The sequence below is a fragment of the Corella eumyota genome, chromosome 1 (assembly GCF_963082875.1).
Source record: "Corella eumyota chromosome 1, kaCorEumy4.1, whole genome shotgun sequence".
Taxonomy (NCBI): Eukaryota; Metazoa; Chordata; class Ascidiacea; order Phlebobranchia; family Corellidae; genus Corella; species Corella eumyota.
In genome coordinates, this window is record NC_137490.1 from 6,862,766 (window position 1) to 6,877,973 (window position 15,208).

The 15,208-nt window shown below is 30.9% G+C and overlaps 1 protein-coding gene across 1 annotated transcript; it reads right to left on the reverse strand.

The window, feature by feature from the left end:
* Positions 1–2,633: 2,633 nt before the first annotated feature.
* Positions 2,634–9,438, reverse strand: LOC145763332 (uncharacterized). The gene is made up of 7 exons (XM_082574763.1): positions 9,340–9,438; positions 8,190–8,383; positions 5,929–6,021; positions 5,072–5,566; positions 4,855–4,980; positions 4,647–4,781; positions 2,634–3,341 (listed from the first exon to the last, which is right to left on the reverse strand). Exons 1-7 carry the CDS (start codon positions 9,405–9,407, stop codon positions 2,983–2,985), a joined length of 1,470 nt encoding a protein of 489 aa, XP_082430889.1. The 5' UTR covers positions 9,408–9,438; the 3' UTR covers positions 2,634–2,982.
* Positions 9,439–15,208: the final 5,770 nt, after the last annotated feature.

The window sequence follows — 15,208 nt, forward strand, 5'->3', positions numbered from 1 at the left end:
ATTATATATTCCAATTCCAGCAATACTAATATTACTTTTTAACCACTATTTAATAATATTTACTTATACTGAAAAACCTAAGCTAATCTTTAGTAAGAAAACAATATATTAAATGGTAACAAACTGCATAGGCTTAACTTGTTTTTGACCAAGCTAAGAAAATAAAACGTCTTTTACATGTTTTTTCTTGAAGCACAGTATCAGCAAAGTGCCTGATTTAGAAAACGCCTAAAGTTCTTCACCGTATTATAAAATAGAATTTGGCTTGTTGTCAAGCCTTATCTTAGGCTAAATATCCACCTTATAACTTCTGTATTACTATTATTTATAAAAAAAAAGTTTTCAATGCGGTTTTGCAAGAAATACCAACAAGCAGTTTAAAACACAACAATCAAGAGTATATAACAACTTTTTATTTCCACGATAAAGAACTATCAGACTTCACGCTGCCAGATTTTTGCAGCGAGTATTTATGTAGCTGCAAACTACTATGTTGTGAAAACTTCGTAGATGGAGTTTTCTAAAAAAATATTTATTGGATCACTTGAAATTAACGGTCCTTTCAAAATTTTAAAGCATTAAAAATAGCAAAATGCAAAAGCCGTAAACGGATCAAAAACTAAATGTATTATTTACAACGACAACAAAAACGTAATAACTTATCATTAGATCTACAGTGTTGCGTATATAGTTAAAATGAGGTTAAGGTATGTAATGGCATACATAGGGTTAGAGTATTTAAAATAAATTACTACAACATTTGGCGAGAACCCTAAGGGTAAGGACTTCGTTTAAGGACCAAAAACCACAAGTGAATTATTATTTTAAATTCGTTTTTTGAAAGATAGTCCATAAGCATTTACAAACTAAAGAATTTACTTTTAAACTTTTTGCTTCTTCGTTACTCAGCAATGGCGAATGATATCGGTCAGTTGCAACTGTTATTTCTTTTTTCTTTTTGTCGCTGACTGAGATCATGTTAGCATGTGATTCGTGCAACTAAAATAAAAGTCAAAACATTAATACAAAAAGAACAAAATTGTGATATGTTTTGTTATTAAGTATAAAGCGCCAAAATTTGAAGTTAAGCACATTATATAAAAACATTGGGTTTTGCAAATGACTGTCACTTCAATAGACATTTGACCAAAAACCAAATGAACGAAAACGCTATTATATCAAAATTATGACGTTTACCATTAAACCCATTTCCCAAAACTCTTCTGAAAATACCCTTCAACTGTTAAAAAAAATATTGCTAAAAAGTTTTGTAAGAAAGTCGTTTTTGAAAATTTTGATTTTTAGAAAATTTGAATTTTATTCTGTCAAATGGTTTAAGGTAAATCTAGACAAACAACTGTTGCGACCAAATTTCTGACTAGGTTCAAACATTTATAAACATAAGGAATATCTGCTATTAAATTTAAACTCCATGGTAAATGTAAATAAACACACCCACTTCTGTAATGCTCTTTATCCTTCTAACGTGTGGTAAACTTAAAACATCAAATCCCTCAGATGACACTGTTGCCTCGCTGTCCAATGACTTGGTCTTCCACTGATCTAAAAACGAGGTAAATAATATGTAAAGTTGTTTAGGTAAATAATATGTAAAGTTGTTTTAAATCTGTAAATTTTTTTAACCCTGATTCATTTTGTTGTAAATAATTTCCTGACTCGGAGACAAAATGACGTCAAGATATCCCTGTAAGCTGATTGGAGGGTTTTCAACTGAGTTGTAGAGGTCGGTTAGTACGCTTAAATCTGTTGTTATTTTCTAGAAATATTAAAATGTTAAAATAAATGTTTGAGCTGATTTACTAATAGTAAATTATTAAAACTTTACGTTAGTCTCAGACTTGGCAGTTCCTTTCAAATCTTTGGCGATCTCAGACAGCTTGTGAGCTTTGGCTGTTGATTCATAGACAGTTTTCATTAATTTCTCTGCCCCGAATTTGGTTTCCAAAGCAAGGGTATATGCATACCTCGCTAACGATATAACACGCAAGCAATCCTAAATGAAATAAAACGGTACGTTACACCAATACACCATGTGTTAAATAAATGTATTGTTAAAATAAAGGTAAATAACCTTAACATGTGAAGTTTTTTCATCCTGCAGAATTGACGACGAAGACGAAGTTCTGCTTAAAGATCTATCCGAAACCTGCTGCATACCCCTTTAAAAAACAAAGGTTTTGTTTATTTAAACGTTTTTGTTACTTACGGATTTTAGATTATTATTGAAAAAGTAAAATAAAATATAAAAGTAAAATAAATATATACCTAAACAAGTTTCGACTTAATACATCTTCATCTTTTACAGAGTTATTCATACTTTTCGGAAGGGCCAAAACCTAAATTTTAGTACTGAAAAATTGGTTTAAAACACATGGTTTAAAACTTATAGTATGACGTAACAAAAAATATTTTGTACAATGACAATTTTACACTTAATTATCCAAACACTTGCTTAATATATAACATCACTGTCTGCTGACGTAGCATTATCTGCAGTGCATATAAATATTTTTTTGCATTAAAAAAAATATTCTAATTCCCTGATCATTAAAATTGAATTTGATATTTAACTTGTTCTAAAAAAATTACAAATTCCATTAAAAACGCTACTGTCATAGGAAGCTTTGATTTTATTTTACGTATAAATAACTTATGAATTTATCAACAAAAATGAGTAACAAGGAAATAAATAAAAACAGTAAAAAGTATCCAATTTAACAGTATAAAAAAATTAAAATCTTATTCTTTATCTATTTGGTTGAGAAACAAATGCTTTAATATTCGTGATTGATTATTTAATATAGTTTGAGTGAACACACTTTATTTATTTATTTACATTTTAAGCGTTTGAACTTTTTTGAGCTAGCTGGTAGCAAACCGGCATTCAGCGTTTAGCCTCTCTTTTCTCTAGCAATATAACATGCTTGCAAAAAAACAACAATTTTTAAATCTTTAAAGATTCTACAATCTTTTTTTCATGTATTTCATTCTTCTTTGCCTTCTTGCTTTTTCTAAAAGTCTTCGCCAGCCAGCGGCTGATACGCGTTGCCCATTACCTAGTCTCTTAGTAGCAGGTTTTGGTATTCTTGCTGGCAAACCATCAGCGTTGACTACATTGTAAATTCTAGGCTCCTGATCTAGTTCTGGTTCTTGAGATATAGATGGCGTTAAAGGTACAGTAGGTTGCTCGCTTGGATCAGTACAGTTGACACCGTCGCCATCAAAGCCTTGTGGACAGATACAGCGGTAGTAACCCGGTTTATTTATGCATTGACTGATGCTGTCACAGACATTTTCCCCTGTCTCGCACTCATTTATATCTACAAACAAAAAATTTAAGATTTATACAGTTTTCAAGTTTAAAAAAAACAGTTCGTAAATTGTGTTGTTACAGAAAAAACTTATTTTAAAAATTTTGTTTATATTGCAAAAAGTGGTACAGTCAAATTAAAATATAACTCCCCAAAGTGCTTTGCAAAATATGCTTAATTTAGTTTAGATTTCTGGAAATCAGTTTAAAGATTGAAGAAAAAGTACAGTTATGTCGAAAATTCCAAAACGTTTCTATTGGTCGTAAACAACTCCGCCCAACAACCGATAAGAAGTTGTTGAAGTATTAGTTTAGCTATTGTTATCGGGAAGGTTTGTAAAACTATAGTTTCGACAACGAATGCTTATTTATATTTTCCCAAGGTTTCTTGTTCAAAATGCGATGTTTTTTAAACAATTTTACAAAAACTGGGATTCGTTTTATACAGCACAGCTGCAAATTAAAGGCGTTAAAGGAAGGAAATATAATAACAAACTTAATCACAACCCGCAATTTGCAACAGCCTATACCAGTCATTAATTTATGTGTGATATTATAAGCGGATTTTGTAAATATTACACAACGTTTAATCACCAACATTAATTTTTTGTACGAATTTTCAAAGTAGGAAACCGTCTGAATAATTGATGTATAATTCACAAAATTATTAATTTTTATGACAATTATGCCCTTTTGCTGCAAAATGCGGGAGGACTACACCTTAAAATTTTTGCCAAACTATGATTCATTTAACCGAATTTGGTACGCTCACTATTAATATTGTTGTAAAAAAATCCAATAAAGGAAATATAAAACATTAAAATATCCGAATTGAATAAGATAAGCGCAATTAAAAATGAATTTTGATTGAACTTGACATTAAAGTTGTAATATGGCAACACGAATATTTATAAAAATTGGCTATTTTTAAACAGCCTTAAATAACGTCTGTCTTATACTATTTCTTATTTGTTATTAGGCACATATTTAGAATAGTTTGGGTTACCGATCAATCCTTGTAAAGTGGATAATGTTTTGTCAATCATCGACATGTGAGGATAATACCGACATGTTACTTTTCAAAAGGAAACAATTTTAACCAAAGCTGACCGTTCCAGCTAATTTAACTTCAAGTAGATAAAAACTAAGGTGTAAACAGACTGACCAGTCAAGCTATTGAAAGGATAATTTAAAAGAAAAAAGTTACTTAGCATCAACAATACAAATATTTCAACAATAAAACTAACTAGAAATGTAAGAGGCTTGTTATAAACAATAATTTATAAGAAAGAAATCGATTAAATATGCATCTTACCTTCGCATAAATGCCTAGTGTTATTTTCCACTAGCTTGTAGCCCATAATGCATTTACATTCATGTCCACCTTGATTGTTGTGACAACGTTGGTGGGCAGGACATTGCTTCTTGGCTAAAGCGCACTCGTCGACGTCTTAATAATAAACAACAAAAAATATTAAGCCAAGTCCCTACAACAAACTTTTCTACAAAAATGTTGAACTTACCAATGCATTTTCGTTTCGTGAAATCTAGTCTGTAACCACGTGGGCAGGTGCAACGTGCTCTGTTGTAAGATGTCACAACGCACTGAAATCGACATTTCGCCCGTGTACAAGGATTAGAAACTGAAACTGATTTTAAAGTGTAAGTTCAATGTCTTAATTTTGTTTGTTTATATGTATGTTATGTAAAGGTTTTGTTAGAGGGTTTAGTTTTGCTTACCTCTAAGATTATCAGATCCAATAGTCGGTGGGTCAACTTTAAATCTAAGAGCTCTCATTAAAATCAAAATTCGCTGGGTAGCACTTGTCGCGCCTTTTGAGATCCCCCTTACATCCTTTAGCAATCTAAAAAGCAACTGCCTTTTTCTGGACATTTTCATTTTGGTCGTTCTCCTTCGGTGTTTGTAGACAACACCTTGCGACGATTGAAGCCCGGCAGGACGGCGAACTTTGGGTCTTCTTCTTCGAGGTTTTAGATTATCATAAACCACTTCGTCAATATCATCGTTGGATGTTTGTGGAAAGTTACTTCGGCTAATTTTTTGGCATATTCTCGGCTGGTCCCTTATTCTAATTTTATTTTCGACAAAAGGTTCTTTTACGCAAGTAGACAAATCAACATCCAGGTAATAGTTTGCACAGCAGGTACATGCATATCCACCGTCCGTGTTAACGCATATCTGACTGCAGGGCTTTTTCCTGCATTCATCAACATCTAAAATGTGATAAAATAGGAAATGTAAAACCTATTTTGATTCAGTCAACTAAACCGAATAAAAATAGCAAAGCATTCCTTGTAATATCGAATAAACAGTAGGTTAAACTCTAACTCTACCGGGTTACTCTTGTTGTGCAGACAGAATGCATGACATTTTGAATTATGAATTATGTACCAAAAATAAATAATTCACCGAAATTGCGTGTGCAAAAATATTGTAATCTAGTGGTTTTTAACAACAAACACATTTGCGAGACGGTTTTTAAATTGAGAGCAATACTATTTATCAAAACAATAAATAAGATTAACAGTATTATTATATTAATTTGATTTTTATAAATTTCAATGTCAAAAATTACCCCTTTTACAGTAAGCTCCCCTCCATCCTTTTTTACAAACACATGTATTGTTCTCACATTCCCCATGAAAACAAGTTTTCTTTGAACATAGTTCTGCAGAAAAAAAACTTTTGGTTAAAAAATTCAAACAGGCATTTATTATAAGATCAAGTTACAGACATAATTGCAAACAAAACACCAAATGTTAATGTTTTTATTTCGGTACAACAAAGAATCCTTAATTACTAATAACACACGGTCTTATGGTTAAATAAACATGGCCGTGATTTATTTCAATGTTAACTAATATTTCTTTATTTTTAAATTTCAATTTGTAATTGCTTGCAAATTTTCTTAATGTTAATCCTATTACTACACCTGAGTACATTTGTACACAGGTGCGTTGTGCTGATGTTTCATCAAAGGGGTATTTAATCAACTACATCTCTCAACTACAGCAAAAGTGAAATAGTTTTGTCAAAATTATTCGGCATAAATATATTAAAGACATTTACTTCTTGGTATATAATGCCCTATAATGCATAATCATATCGTTACATCAAGCATGAATTGGGTTAAAATAAAAGACATTGTGTTCTCTTGTTTAGTGCATATGTGAATGTCAAAATCACAATAATAAGAACCAAGGTAAACAAAATTAGGTCACGTATTTGCATTGTGGGTATGGGCTGAGCTAATTTCCTGCCCAACTTAAAGAAGTGAACCTTCGAATTCTCCCACGCGTCCCAATACTTCAAACCTAAACAATGACGCCATTAACTAGTTCTCCAAGTCGAATTGATCATTACACGACATTGTTCAAATCGTTAATAGCTGCTTTACCTTTAAACTTGACAACGCTATTATTGCTAGTGCTAACGACCTGGGTATTCCTAATAAGGTCACCAAATACAGTCATCATGAGACTATATGTTTCCGTGGAACGTGTCAATGTGAAGTGTCTCAGGGAATTCTATTGGTGTCAAACTTGACGTTTTCCCATAACTTTATCGGATCACGCATCGATTTGTCACAAACTTGACACGAATTCTAGGCTCAGATGACGTACAACTTGCGACCCGAAATACAGTGACGTAATTGAGAAACAACACAGGTAACTAGATATGATCCAGAGTTGTTTCAGGCAAACTTTCAGAAATTCAACGAAGCGAATAATTCGAGAGACAGTTTTTTAAATTAATTAAAAAATTAAAAGTTTTTTTTGCGGTATGCGTTGGTTAGTCACCCCAAAAAATCAAATTAAGTTGACCAAAATCCCATTTAAAATGTTTAGCTTCTAAAATTGCAAAACTTTTGACATACATTTTTTGTTTGTGTGTCTGTCTGTGTGTGTGTGTATGTGTGTACGTGTGTATATGTATAAACACATACACTAAGCCCTACAGTTTGTTCCAAATAAACACTTACACCAAGCCCAACAGTTTTTCAAAAGCTGTTTACTTGCTTTATATAGAATTGGCTCGATTTTAAATTAAATTTACATCAATGTATTCCCGTGTGTAATGACTTTTAGTTGTAAACCTTGTTAATAACACGTGAGTAAACCAAACTCAGACATTTTGAACTTTCAACTTGGCAGAGTGGGCGAACAACTTGCCTAATTTAATCAATTCAAATAGAGTACTTCTTTTCTTATTGGCCTTATTTCTTTAACCAATAAACTACTTTTGATAAGTTTAAACCTTTAAACTAAGGGTTTAATCAAATGGACCCTTATAATATAAAAAGGTCAAAACTGGTATTTAAGCTATGAAGTAGGGATTAAAACGACTTAAAAAGCATTTGAATTTGAAAAGCGTTTAAGCTATATATAACTTAAAACCAGGTTACTACAACAACACTGCTAATATTTCGTCAAGTATGCCAAAAGTGCAGATCTAGAACAGAAAAGGTCGGTTTTGATGTACTTGGTATCGACCTAATTTTGTTCTGTGGCCATGTTTTTTTATAAAATGTCTGGCTTGTGCGGCGCTAAATTATTTGTATTACGTATGTCGCATACCTTTATTTTATTTATTTTATGTTAAAATTACATAATACAAGTAGATAATACTGCTGTTAACAGATTACACACCCATATCACAATTTTTTTACCAATACGAAAACCTAGATGAAGTATAAAAGGTTTTAGATAAAACAACTCTTACGAAACCTGCTAAACTTGTGATATTAAGCTTTATACTAGAATAGATATTGTTGTAACCAACTATATGTAAAACAAGCTTTATTTATGATCTTGTAAAACATAAACATAAACTTACTTCTTTTCTTTTTAGGAGCGGGGCTTGTAAGCAGAATGTTATTCTCACTCGGAGAAAACTCCAGAGCTTCGGTGGGACTTTCCCCAAGGGGTTGTAGCGGGGTTACTAGGGGCTGAGATCGCTTCTGGCGACATGCCTCGTTTGTGCTCTGGATGTTGCACAAGAACCATTCAGAAGCCGAGAGAGTTTCCTCGCTAAAAATTAAAAACATTCTAAAAATAATTATTATGTTATTTTTTAAACAAAGATACATGAATTAATTAATTGAGAATAATAAAACTACTAAAAAAGGTTAATTTTATTGAAAAGGATATGTCAAAAATATTTGGCACGATTTATGATCCGTATAAAAACACTCCGCTATAAATATTCCCCTAATTTATTTGCCAAAATAGGGTCAAATTAAAGGCAATTAAATGTCAGGTTTATATAACTATTGTGATACTTATTTCCCAATTAAACACGCGAGGAGAATTAGACTTGTTTGTTACAAATGTCCCTAGCCTTTCTTAAGACGTTAAGAAGCATGTAAACTGGTGTCCAACTACTTCCTATGCCTCCTAATTACGAGGAATTTCAATGGCGATTTACACTAAAAACAATCAAAACCCTTTACTTCTCCCAAAGTCAAATGTATGTTTAAAATAACCAACGTCAACAGGATGCCAGACAGCAAAGGGTTCTAAGACCTCCGCTCTATACAAATGTATCCGGAAAAAATAAATAAAATAGCGCTAATATTTGACTTCGATTTATCAATTGGCCTATATAAATATCTTTTGTTTAAGTGACCATTGAAAAGTGTGTTAAGCATATAGTCAGAATACAAAAAAAAACATGTTAATTATTAAATATTCAGCGTTAAGGATTGTATAGATATTAATATTCTTAAATTTTTAAGCAATTTTTAGAATTAAGTTCAAAATTAAATGTTTTAAATTTTTTATGCGTTTCTGCATACCACACGCACTGAAATTAACCTTAAATATCATCATTAATCAAAATTTAGTAAAAAGCCTAATTTGGCGAGGCAATATATCCTATAATCTTTCACACCCACTTTGTTAAAATACCGTGACATTTTCATTTCAAATCTCATTTATTATACGCGAATTTTTAGGAAAAAAAATGATAAACGATCTATATTTACCTTTCAGACGATGTACAAACTTTGTGTTGGGCCAAAAAGGCGGCAATAAATATAAATAAATACTTCATTTTTAGATTTGAATTTTAAATTTTTTTTTCTGCATAAAAATAAATATTTATTTTATTTCACATAACATATGTTTTTTGCATAAGGTCAAACTTCTAACTTTGATGTCTTTAATTTAACTTTAATCTGCAATCTGAAGGGTAATCTTTCAGCGAATTTTAACTCGAGCGTTAAAGCTTAAATAACACTTTCTTAGCCGTTTGCTGTTCTAGGGACTATTTACGATTTGGTTTTTAGAGAAAATACGCCTTTTTTAAGATTAAGATAGATTACGTCACGAATAAATGTTAAATAAACAACACCGAATATAGAATCTATAAGAAATTTTACAATACTATAAAAGCTATCTTTGATTGCATTTTTTAGCCTATTTGGCCAGCGCACACGTTTAAATATAAACATAATCCTCGGTTTGCAAACCATTTATATTCGGCAAACGAGTTACGAAAAAGGGAAAAGAGAAAGTTTTCAGAACAAACTATCGCGCTATGGAAGTACTTGGCGGTTTTTATAAACGAACTTCACGACGTCAATTATCGCACTTGTTTATTCTCCTTCGAATGTGTCACGACAAACTTGGAATTTACTTACGCCTTGTTAAATAACGTCATTAGTCCTTGACGTCATAATCAATGGGAAAACAAGTTAAAGACACAATCAAAGCCTTGTTAAAGTCTAGGCGGGCCTTAGATTACACAAGCTCAGATTATTTTCGTTTTACCCAGCAAGAAAGTTTTTAGCCCAAAACAGAATCAGAATGTTATATTAGTAGCATAACCAGAATTCCATGACGACTTAAAAGAGCTTAATAAATTAAATTTCAAATTGGTCGCAAAACTTGTGGTTAAAAAGTTCACGTTCTATTAGAAAAAGGTGTAAACTTTCACGTACAGAATATTATATTAAGGTTAAGACTCAGTTCACGTTTTGCACTAAACCGAATTTTCACTAGGCTTTTCCTATATACAAGTAACCGTAATTTCCAAGGCCCCTGTGCCTTATGAGTGTGCAATTTCCCAAGAGTAAAGCTTAACAAGCCGCAAGTATTTAACGCAGGCCCACTAAATAACTTAACAGCTAATGGTGATATTTAATGGTGTCACATTCCAAACATTAAATCAAGCACGAAGCTGTAATAATATTACGTTGTTTTAACCTAAACGCCCTTAAATACAACATCTTACGTCAGCATGTTTGTTTGCTTATAGTGTAGGGTTTCACTTGAAAAAAATTAAATGAATCATAGCCTTATAACGTTTATATTTAACACTTTACATTTTAATCTATTAAAATAATCTGTTGTTAAAATTTCAACCAAATTTGCCATTTATATATTTAACTTAAACACTTTATTTTGCAAGCGCAAGTTTTTGCCCACATTGCGCCAAATCAAATATCTAAACAAAAAACAGCACAGTGCCATTATGAACGTGTAGCGTAAATCTACATCTCTAAATTATCGGGTATTACATCTAAACACCATTTTTACCTAAACCTATATGTTCCTTCGCGAATAATTTCAGTAATGGACCATTGCAGATAATATCAGTCTTTGTTTAATGTAACAGTGCTCACTTTGTTTCCTAATGTCTGAATTTATCATAGAAAGAAAACCACTTATTTTAAATATCACATAAATTTAGAATATAATACACTTACACTTAAAGTTATTTTATTAAAAAACTAAGCTAAAACGCAAATTTTTATGCAGTGCAAATAGCGAAACTAGATAATCTAAACAAACTGAACCGTAAAAGCTTAATTTCCAATCTATAAACCTTTAATCTAAGGGTTTCACCTAAACCTAAATCCTTTCCTTAATAACAACTGTAAACACTCAACTACAACTGAGGAAAACAAATTGCTTTCTTGAAGCGAAATACGTTGCACAAATTATAAAAAAGCGTTGAGAAATAGCAGGTTTATTCTAAATTCCCGGGTTTGCGTTAAAATTTCAATCGTAAGGCAAACCTTTTTTTTACTTGTTGGTACAGCAGTCGATGGTATACTGCAAGACAATGAACTCCTATAAGTGAGTGCTTGGAGAACGAAATGGGCTCTTCCAACGTGAAATTTGATCCCTGCTTTTCGTGTTTTTTATCCAAACAAATTATCATTTCAACGTACTTATTTTTAGCCTAAAACTTCTTTTTAAAATATCAGTAATACGTTGTTTTAATACCGTAAAATCACTTTCTCAAAAATATATACTGTAATTGTATGCCTATGTAATTATAATAACTGTTAAAATATTCGTTCATAACAGTAAACCACCACTCACAAAATGAAGAAATATTAGTTTAATCCCTATTTAAGTGGTTTTATATTACGCACATTAATAAGTGTTAACAGATCACAAAAACCCAATACATATTATTTAACTAATACGATTTGTGGGAAATGTAAATTTAATATAACCTTAAACCAAGTACTTTTCAACCACATCCTTTAAATATTATGACGGATTAAGGCAAGAACGTTGTGTTTAGATTTAATACCTCAAAATCGCTTGCTGGGTTTTTTAGTGTTGTGATGTTTATTTTTCACATGAATGGAAATATTACGATTATTAATTTTTTGAACTCCTTTTTAAAAATATTTGTGCGCTTGCTTAAATTGTTGCAAAATATTTGTGCAGTTTTGTCTGTTTTTTTTGTTGTTTTCGCCAATTAAAGAAATACAAAGTATTTGAACTTATGCTTTTGGCGGAAAATCAACTATGATTCAGTGTTACCAAACAGCTAATCTAATCAGATTAAAAAAGAGCTAGTTATTATTTTTACAATCAGTTCACGTTTACCGTAATCTGGCTTTCAACTCATGACGTCAACAATTGTTTAAAATACAAATACGTTTTGATACACTAGTTTAAAATACAAATACGTCTTAATACACTAAAAATACAAATACGTTTTAATACACTGCACAAACCACAACAATTTATTAAAGTGATATATTCAAGAAATTTGCAATTTAGTAAGTGATGTATATAGCACGTTAGTATGATTGACACTGAATCACAATGTCTTTGGAACCTCTAAAAAATGTCTGGAGTACTTACAATTTAGTTTTTAAAAAATATTGAAAATAATGAACATCAAAAACCAGGTTACCATATTTTTTCGTGCGACGTAGAAAGTACTAAGTTAGCTTAATAAGTATACAAGCTAGTACTTTCTACGTCATCACAAACAGGGCTTTCCTTTTCTTTTTTTATTTAAATTAATTTTTTTTAAGTTGTGTGTGTACTTTAAAAAGTAAGTAAAATTATTTAAAGTTAAAACTTTTTTGTTTTCCGTTTTTCAAGTTTTAAGTAAAAAGAAATCGCCAATATAGGACTTTAAATAAGAGATAGTTACGAAACGTCACAATAAATCACTTTTACATGTTCTTTTTAAAGTTCTTTAAACCTGTTGTTTACGCACATTTTACGTTATGAGTAATGATCAATAAATAGCATTTAATACAGAAACTCTCCTCCCAATCGTAAAAAATCAAACCATTGGTTTCCGCTAATGAACGCCATGAACGGACTTGCCTATATATAAATCGTGTTTTATAATGTTACCTTTGTGTAGTTGTAGGGAGTGTTTTTACAACGTTCAAACCACCCGCCGAATACGCATTTTTGGTTTAATAACAAACATCGCGTATTGTTTATGATATAAAACTTTACGCAGGCTTTATTATGGATTATTGAATACTTACGACATACAAAAGGACTTAAGGCACATCCTCATTCTAGTAACCTTTGACATTAAATGGAAGTTATTGTTCGAGTAGCCATTGGTTAGTTGCAATAAATCAACTCAACATAGGTCAAATATTAAATAAGATACATTAAATTAAAAGCAGTTTTAAATTATTTTCATTAGACATAAATATCACTTTACTTATATGTTTAAAAAAAATGCATTAGTATTCGAAATTTCCTTTAGTACTATACTGACTAGCCCAAATGAAACATACCTGAAAACGAGCTTAAAGTTAAAAAATAGTTTGGTAACAATATATAAACTAAATTACCTATAAAGTATTATTGTGATTTCTATAAACTTCAATTACTTCTAATATATCCGTTAAGTCGAACCCTGTTATTTTCTATGTGCCCACAACAAAAAATATCACGCCACAAAAAAGTTTTAAGACAAATTTACATAAATTAATCCCGCGAGCTTTTTTATATGGCGTTAAGAAGAGCCGTTGTTTATGCAACAAATTCTTACCACAATGCTAACAGACCTTGAAGTTGTATAATTTTTGGTAAACGAATTTCAATTAGGTTACCATTTATCAAAAAGTTGGAAGAAGTATAAAACTGCAAAATTTGTTATTTTAAAAAAGTTAATAAATGTCGATTTTTAAACTAAACACATCGTGCGAATTAAAATTTAACTAGACTATGACAGATGCAATTTATTTAAAATGACATAAATATTACAAAGTGAAGATTATTTGCCATATGCATAATTGTGTTTATTTTTACAGATAAATTTTTAAAATATGTTATTTTAACATATTGTTATCTACTCACATTACAATCTAAAAAGCGTTATTGTATAGGCTGATACAAATCATTCTGCAGTATTAACCATGTCAGGAACGTCAGGCGACTATGCTGAAAATAACACCGAAAATGCAGACGCTAAGATAGACCAAGAGTATTACATTGCATTTACTTCAATTATGTTGTTGATTTCAATTTATTTCTTGATCAAATATGCTAAGCAAGAAAAAGAGCGGGTAAGGTTGCTAGAAGGCGACAGAGAAATATGGTATCGACAAAGAATTCAGTTGTGCAGTTTCTGTTGTTGGATCGGCACGATTGTGTTCTTTACCTTAGGTCTTCTGCAGTATGTGATTTCCAATCGCAGCGATACATTTTGCTTTTTTGTTACCAAGATTCGTTATTTGACTTTGTTTACGGTTTCTTGTGTGTTACGTTTAAAACTTTCTTTACATCAAAATTTTCATTACACAGAAGTTATTTTACGTCGTTACACTTCATCTTTTACTCGATTTTTTGCAATATTTCTTGGATTTTTTGTTGCCTTTTCCTTCTTTAGTGCAACTACATCAATAATGATAGTTGGGTCGCCTGAAAATCGACCAAACGGATGTGTAACTAATAGTCCTAAATTGTTTATACTAGTACATGCTTTATGCTCAGGAATTGCTTTGCTTTTTATCCACATCTCCACTACTGTTTTGTATTTTCTTATTATTTATAACTACTACGATGCACATAGAACGCAGTACTTACAAAATGTGCTTTCGACACAGAAAATGGATCTTGTAAAACAAAGTACAACTGTCAGCCTATTCGTCGCTGCTTTCGACCTATGTCTAATTTTAAGCACTATTTTTCTTAAAGATATGCAGTTAATAAGAAACATTTTTATTGATAGTTTTATTTTGGTATCTGTAAAAGTATCACAGTCTACTATTAAAATATTTTAATAGTACGCGTACTGGATCAATATTGTATTTATGAGCATGCACTTTATTTTTGTAAATGTGTAAGTGTATGTAATTCGATTTGTACCGCATTAAAACAAAAATAAAATAAAAACGTTTTGGCAAATATCAACTTTGTAGTTTATATGAATAATTGATAACTAAATTTGGTATAATCATATCTATAAAGCTTTCAAAACATTGATTTATACAAAAACCATATATTTATATAGAAACCTGAATAAAAATATCTAATTAAATAAAAAAATATTTGTACTAATAACTATATGTTGCTATGATTAAGCATTTACATTTAATTATTAAAACTTGAATTGGTCTGCCTAAA

Coding starts and splice junctions, on each gene's coding strand:
- LOC145763332 (XM_082574763.1), bottom strand. CDS start 9,407: ATGAAGTATTTATTTATATTTATTGCCGCCTTTTTGGCCCAACACAAA. Junction 8,384..9,339: donor GTTTGTACATCGTCTGAAAG/GTAAATATAGAT, acceptor TTTAATTTTTAG/CGAGGAAACTCTCTCGGCTT. Junction 4,981..5,071: donor TGGATCTGATAATCTTAGAG/GTAAGCAAAACT, acceptor CTTTAAAATCAG/TTTCAGTTTCTAATCCTTGT.